The sequence below is a fragment of the Salvelinus alpinus genome, chromosome 2, assembly GCF_045679555.1.
Source record: "Salvelinus alpinus chromosome 2, SLU_Salpinus.1, whole genome shotgun sequence".
NCBI classification, from domain to species: Eukaryota; Metazoa; Chordata; class Actinopteri; order Salmoniformes; family Salmonidae; genus Salvelinus; species Salvelinus alpinus.
Window position 1 is genome coordinate 116,892,839 of NC_092087.1, and position 7,500 is coordinate 116,900,338.

Sequence of the window (7,500 nt, forward strand, 5' to 3'; positions counted from 1 at the left end):
CACAGGATATCTTTAAGAGACCAGGATGTTGCTGTACTACGTATAAAGTGTGTATGTTCCTCAGGTACAAGGCGTTGCTGTGTCTAAAGGAGATACCTCCAGCAGACGGGGAGACCTGTGTTGAGATGATCTATAAACTCTGTCCTGTTAAACCTGGAACATACCAAGTAGGAGTTACCAAGGTGAGGAGGGGGGGGGCTGTGTTGAGATGATCCATAAACTCTGTCCTGTTAAACCTGGAACATACCAAGTAGGAGTTACCAAGGTGAGGAGGGGGGGCTGTGTTGAGATGATCCATAAACTCTGTCCTGTTAAACATGGAACATACCAAGTAGGAGTTACCAAGGTGAGGAGGGGGGGCTGTGTTGGAGTGGAAGGGTGATCTAGTTTCCCCATGTGTAGATGTTCCTGAAGGAGCAGCTGTACCAGCTGTTGGAGTGGAAGGGTGATCTAGTGTTCCCATGTGTAGATGTTCCTGAAGGAGCAGCTGTACCAGCTGTTGGAGTGGAAGGGTGATCTAGTGTTCCCATGTGTAGATGTTCCTGAAGGAGCAGCTGTTGGAGTGGAAGGCTGATCTAGTGTCCCCATGTGTAGATGTTCCTGAAGGAGCAGCTGTACCAGCTGTTGGAGTGGAAGGGTGATCTAGTGTTCCCATGTGTAGATGTTCCTGAAGGAGCAGCTGTACCAGCTGTTGGAGTGGAAGGGTGATCTAGTGTTCCCATGTGTAGATGTTCCTGAAGGAGCAGCTGTTGGAGTGGAAGGGTGATCTAGTGTCCCCATGTGTAGATGTTCCTGAAGGAGCAGCTGTACCAGCTGTTGGAGTGGAAGGCTGATCTAGTGTCCCCATGTGTAGATGTTCCTGAAGGAGCAGCTGTACCAGCTGTTGGAGTGGAAGGCTGATCTAGTGTTCCCATGTGTAGATGTTCCTGAAGGAGCAGCTGTACCATCTGTTGGAGTGGAAGGGTGATCTAGTGTTCCCATGTGTAGATGTTCCTGAAGGAGCAGCTGTACCAGCTGTTGGAGTGGAAGGGTGATCTAGTGTTCCCATGTGTAGATGTTCCTGAAGGAGCAGCTGTTGGAGTGGAAGGGTGATCTAGTGTTCCCATGTGTAGATGTTCCTGAAGGAGCAGCTGTACCATCTGTTGGAGTGGAAGGGTGATCTAGTGTTCCCATGTGTAGATGTTCCTGAAGGAGCAGCTGTACCAGCTGTTGGAGTGGAAGGGTGATCTAGTGTTCCCATGTGTAGATGTTCCTGAAGGAGCAGCTGTTGGAGTGGAAGTGTGATCTAGTGTTCACATGTGTAGATGTTCCTGAAGGAGCAGCTGTACCAGCTGTTGGAGTGGAAGCGTGATCTGGTGTTCCACGTGGCTGCCGTGACGATGCAGCGTTACACACGACTGTACTTCATCAGGAAGAAACGAAACAAGTTCAGAAACACCATGATTCAACTACAGACCTGCTGTAGAGGACACCTGGCAAGGTAACACACACACACACACACACACACCGCTAAAACACCATGATTCAACTACAGACCTGCTGTAGAGGACACCTGGCAAGGTAACACACACACACACACACACCGCTAAAACACCATGATTCAACTACAGACCTGCTGTAGAGGACACCTGGCAAGGTAACACACACACACACACACACACACCGCTAAAACACCATGATTCAACTACAGACCTGCTGTAGAGGACACCTGGCAAGGTAACACACACACACACCGCTAAAACACCATGATTCAACTACAGACCTGCTGTAGAGGACACCTGGCAAGGTAACACACACACACACACACACAGACACACACACACACAGACAGACAGACACACAGACACACACACACACACACACACACACACACACACACACACACACACACACACACACACACACACACACACACACACCGCTAAAACACCATGATTCAACTACAGACCTGCTGTAGAGGACACCTGGCAAGGTAACACACACACACACACACACACACACACACACACACACACACACACACACACACACACACACACACACACACCCACACCCACACCCACACCCACACACACACACAGACGTACTCACACACTTTTTTCCTTCTGTAATGTTCTTATGGCTTTGTCCAATCAAACCCTGTCTCTCTCTCTGTAAACAGCCAATCAGAGCATGTCTCTCTGTAAACAGTTTATCGGAGCTTGTCGCTCTCTAAATAGCCAATCAAAACCCTGTCTATCTGTAAACAGGAAGAGGTTTGCTCTGAAGAGGAAGTACCTCATCAAGTTCCGTTCCATCGTGTTGCTCTACATCAACCGTCGAAGCTATATGAAGGTAACACACACACACACACACACACACACACACACACACACACACACACACACACACACACACACACACACACACACACACACACACACACACACACCAAACAGAAGGGATGGAGGGATTGAGTGAAGTGTTTAATGTTTGGGTTTCTTTCAGGCGGAGATCGAGCCAATTAGGAGAGCTGAGGAGGAGTTCAGGAGGATAGAGGAGGTAAAGACCGCACCCCTTTCCTTCTGACTCCACCTCTGATTGGTTAAGATTAGTATTACCACAGCCAATCAGGAGAGCTGAGGAGGAGTTCAGAATACTATAATACTAGAATAATAAAATACTAGAATAATAGAATAATAGAATACTAGAATAATTAAATACTAGAATACTTAAATAATAGAAAAATAGAATAATAGAATAATAGAATAATAGAATAATAGAATAATTGAATACTAGAATAATAGAATAGTATTATACTATAATTCTATAATACTAGAATACTAGAATACTAGAATAATATGATACTAGCATAATAAAATACTAGAATAATAGAATACTAGAATAATAGAATAATAGAATACTAGAATAATAGAATAATAGAATACTAGAATACTAGAATTATAGAATTATAGAATTATATAGTAATAGAATACTAGAATACTAGAATACTAGAATAATAGAATAAAATAATAATAGAATAATAGAATACTAGAATAATATAATTATAAAATAATAGAATACTAGAATAATAGAATAATAGAATAATAGAATAATAAAATAATATAATAATAGAATACTAGAATACTAGAATAATATAATAATAGAATAATAGAATACTAGAATAATAGAATACTAGAATAATAGAATAATAGAATAATAGAACACTAGAATAATATAATACCAGAATAATAGAATAATAGAATACTAGAATAATATAATACTAGAATAATAGAATAATAAAATACCAGAATAATAGAATAATAGAATACTAGAATAATATAATTATAAAATAATAGAATAATAGAATAGAATACTAGAATACTAGAATAATAGAATACTAGAATACTAGAATCCTAGAATTATAGAATAATAGAATACTAGAATAATAAAATAATTTGGGGCTAAATTCCAGCTAAACATGGAGAGGACAGTTAGGCCTATCGTCAACCAATCCTCTTAAATCCTTTGGGGCTAAATTCCAGCTAAACTTGGAGAGGACATTTGAGTATTTTAAATGTGGTCACTCTAGCTAAGATCTGAACCCTTGACTGACCCCTGACCTCTAACCTCTAACCCCTCTATGTAGGAGCGGGCCAACAGAGAGGTGGTGAACGTTACAACTCTGCCCATCCCTGCTGAGCTGGGGTTTCTGCTGCAGGCTACCGCAGGTAGGCTATTATCCTGAATAACACACTAGCTCTGGTCCAGCTCCTCACATCTAGCTACCGCAGGTAGGCTATTATCCTGAATAACACACTAGCTCTGGTCCATCTCCTCACATCTAGCTACCGCAGGTAGGCTATTATCCTGAATAACACACTAGCTCTGGTCCATCTCCTCACATCTAGCTACCGCAGGTAGGCTATTATCCTGTATAACACACTAGCTCTGGTCCATCTCCTCACATCTAGCTACCGCAGGTAGGCTATTATCCTGTATAACACACTAGCTCTGGTCCATCTCCTCACATCTAGCTACCACAGGTAGGCTATTATCCTGTATAACACACTAGCTCTGGTCCATCTCCTCACATCTAGCTACCGCAGGTAGGCTATTATCCTGTATAACACACTAGCTCTGGTCCATCTCCTCACATCTAGCTACCGCAGGTAGGCTATTATCCTGTATAACACACTAGCTCTGGTCCATCTCCTCACATCTAGCTACCGCAGGTAGGCTATTATCCTGAATAACACACTAGCTCTGGTCCATCTCCTCACATCTAGCTACCGCAGGTAGGCTATTATCCTGAATAACACACTAGCTCTGGTCCATCTCCTCAATTCTCCCTGTATAGCTCTGGTCCAGCTCCTCACATCTATGTCTAGCTCTGGTCCATCTCCTCACGTCTCTCTGTATAGATCTGGTCCATCTCCTCACGTCTCTCTGTATAGATCTGGTCCAGCTCCTCACATCTCTGTCTAGCTCTGGTCCATCTCCTCACATCTCCCTGTGTGTCTAGTGGTAAGGAGATCCACTCTGAGTGTCTAGCTCTGGTCCAGCTCCTCACGTCGCTATGTCTAGCTCTGGTCCAGCTCCTCACATCTCTCTGTGTGTCTAGGTGGCAGGGAGCTCCACTCTGAGTGTCTAGCTCTGGTCCATCTTCTCACGTCGCTATGTCTAGCTCTGGTCCAGCTCCTCACATCTCTCTGTGTGTCTAGGTGGCAGGGAGCTCCACTCTGAGTGTCTAGCTCTGGTCCATCTCCTCACATTTATCTATCTAGCTCTGGTCCATCTCCTCACATCTCTCTGTGTGTCTAGGTGGTAAGGAGCTCCACTCTGAGTGTCTAGCTCTGGTCCATCTCCTCACATCTCTCTATGTATCTAGGTGGTAAGGAGCTCCACTCTGAGTGTCTAGCTCTGGTCCAGGCCCCAAAGGTCCAGGTGGATCCTCAGCTGACTCTGCCGCTGGACATCAACAACTACCTCATCACTCACTACATACGGACCATCTTCAGGGTGAGAACACACCGTTATTAAAACCTGTGGTTGATGTTGAGCTCAGTGTTCAGTTGGTGAATCCGTGTTGATGTGTGTTTGATGTTGAGCTCAGTGTTCAGTTGGTGAATCCGTGTTGATGTTGAGCTCAGTGTTCTGTTGGTGAATCCGTGTTGATGTTGAGCTCAGTGTTCAGTTGGTGAATCCGTGTTGATGTGTGTTTGATATTGAGCTCAGTGTTCAGTTGGTGAATCAGTGTTGATGTGTGGTTGATGTGGAGCTCAGTATTCAGTTGGTGAATCAGTGTTGATGTTGAGCTCAGTGTTCAGTTGGTGAATCCGTGTTGATGTTGAGATCAGTGTTCAGTTGGTGAATCCGTGTTGATGTGGAGCTCAGTGTTCAGTTGGTGAATCCGTGTTGATGTTGAGCAAAGTGTTCAGTTGGTGAATCTGTGTTGATGTTGAGCTCAGTGTTCAGTTGGTGAATCCGTGTTGATGTGTGTTTGATGTTGACCTCAGTTTTCAGTTGGTGATTCCGTGTTGATGTGTGTTTGATGTTGAGCTCAGTGTTCAGTTGGTGAATCCGTGTTGATGTGTGTTTGATGTTGAGCTCAGTGTTCAGTTGGTGAATCCGTGTTGATGTTGAGCTCAGTGTTCAGTTGGTGCATCCGTGTTGATGTGTGTTTGATGTTGAGCTCAGTGTTCAGTTGGTGAATCCGTGTTGATGTTGAGCTCAGTGTTCAGTTGGTGAATCCGTGTTGATGTGTGTTTGATGTTGAGCTCAGTGTTCTGTTGGTGAATCCGTGTTGATGTTGAGCTCAGTGTTCAGTTGGTGAATCCGTGTTGATGTGTGTTTGATGTTGAGCTCAGTGTTCAGTTGGTGAATCCGTGTTGATGTTGAGCTCAGTGTTCAGTTGGTGCATCCGTGTTGATGTGTGTTTGATGTTGAGCTCAGTGTTCAGTTGGTGAATCCGTGTTGATGTTGAGCTCAGTGTTCAGTTGGTGAATCCGTGTTGATGTGTGTTTGATGTTGAGCTCAGTGTTCTGTTGGTGAATCCGTGTTGATGTTGAGCTCAGTGTTCAGTTGGTGAATCCGTGTTGATGTGTGTTTGATGTTGAGCTCAGTGTTCAGTTGGTGAATCCGTGTTGATGTTGAGCTCAGTGTTCAGTTGGTGAATCCGTGTTGATGTTGAGCTCAGTGTTCAGTTGGTGAATCCGTGTTGATGTGGAGCTCAGTGTTCAGTTGGTGAATCCGTGTTGATGTGTGTTTGATGTTTAGCTCAGTGTTCAGTTGGTGAATCCGTGTTGATGTTGAGCAAAGTGTTCAGTTGGTGAATCTGTGTTGATGTTGAGCTCAGTGTTCAGTTGGTGAATCCGTGTTGATGTTGAATCCGTGTTGATGTTGAAATCAGTTTTCAGTTTGTGATTCCGTGTTGATGTTGAGCTCAGTGTTCAGTTGGTGCATCCGTGTTGATGTGTGTTTGATGTTGAGCTCAGTGTTCAGTTGGTGAATCCGTGTTGATGTTGAGCTCAGTGTTCAGTTGGTGAATCCGTGTTGATGTGTGTTTGATGTTGAGCTCAGTGTTCTGTTGGTGAATCCGTGTTGATGTTGAGCTCAGTGTTCAGTTGGTGAATCCGTGTTGATGTTGAGCTCAGTGTTCAGTTGGTGCATCCGTGTTGATGTGTGTTTGATGTTGAGCTCAGTGTTCAGTTGGTGAATCCGTGTTGATGTTGAGCTCAGTGTTCAGTTGGTGAATCCGTGTTGATGTGTGTTTGATGTTGAGCTCAGTGTTCTGTTGGTGAATCCGTGTTGATGTTGAGCTCAGTGTTCAGTTGGTGAATCCGTGTTGATGTGTGTTTGATGTTGAGCTCAGTGTTCTGTTGGTGAATCCGTGTTGATGTTGAGCTCAGTGTTCAGTTGGTGAAGCCGTGTTGATGTGTGTTTGATATTGAGCTCAGTGTTCAGTTGGTGAATCAGTGTTGATGTTGAGCTCAGTGTTCAGTTGGTGAATCCGTGTTGATGTGTGGTTGATGTGGAGCTCAGTATTCAGTTGGTGAATCAGTGTTGATGTTGAGCTCAGTGTTCAGTTGGTGAATCCGTGTTGATGTGGAGCTCAGTGTTCAGTTGGTGAATCCGTGTTGATGTGTGTTTGATGTTTAGCTCAGTGTTCAGTTGGTGAATCCGTGTTGATGTTGAGCAAAGTGTTCAGTTGGTGAATCCGTGTTGATGTTGAGCTCAGTGTTCAGTTGGTGAATCCATGTTGATGTGTGTTTGATGTTGAGCTCAGTGTTCAGTTGGTGAAAACGTGTTGATGTGTGGTTGATGTTGAGCTCAGTGTTCAGTTGGTGAATCCGTGTTGATGTGTGTTTGATGTTGAGCTCAGTGTTCAGTCGGTGAATCCGTGTTGATGTTGAGCTCAGTGTTCAATTGGTGAATCCGTGTTGATGTTGAGCTCAGTGTTCAGTTGGTGAATCCGTGTTGATGTGTATTTGATGTTGAGCTCAGTGTTCAGTTGCTGAA

The 7,500-nt window shown here is 44.0% G+C and overlaps 1 protein-coding gene across 1 annotated transcript in view; it reads left to right on the top strand.

The window, feature by feature from the left end:
- Positions 1–7,500, top strand: part of myo15ab (myosin XVAb) — a 216,512-nt gene that overhangs the window by 80,751 nt on the left and 128,261 nt on the right. Inside the window, exons 27-32 of the mRNA XM_071347544.1 lie at positions 65–182; positions 1,305–1,480; positions 2,250–2,334; positions 2,488–2,541; positions 3,629–3,710; positions 4,871–5,001. Of these exons, the coding sequence (XP_071203645.1) occupies positions 65–182; positions 1,305–1,480; positions 2,250–2,334; positions 2,488–2,541; positions 3,629–3,710; positions 4,871–5,001 (646 nt within the window). The remainder of the gene's footprint in view (positions 1–64; positions 183–1,304; positions 1,481–2,249; positions 2,335–2,487; positions 2,542–3,628; positions 3,711–4,870; positions 5,002–7,500) is intronic.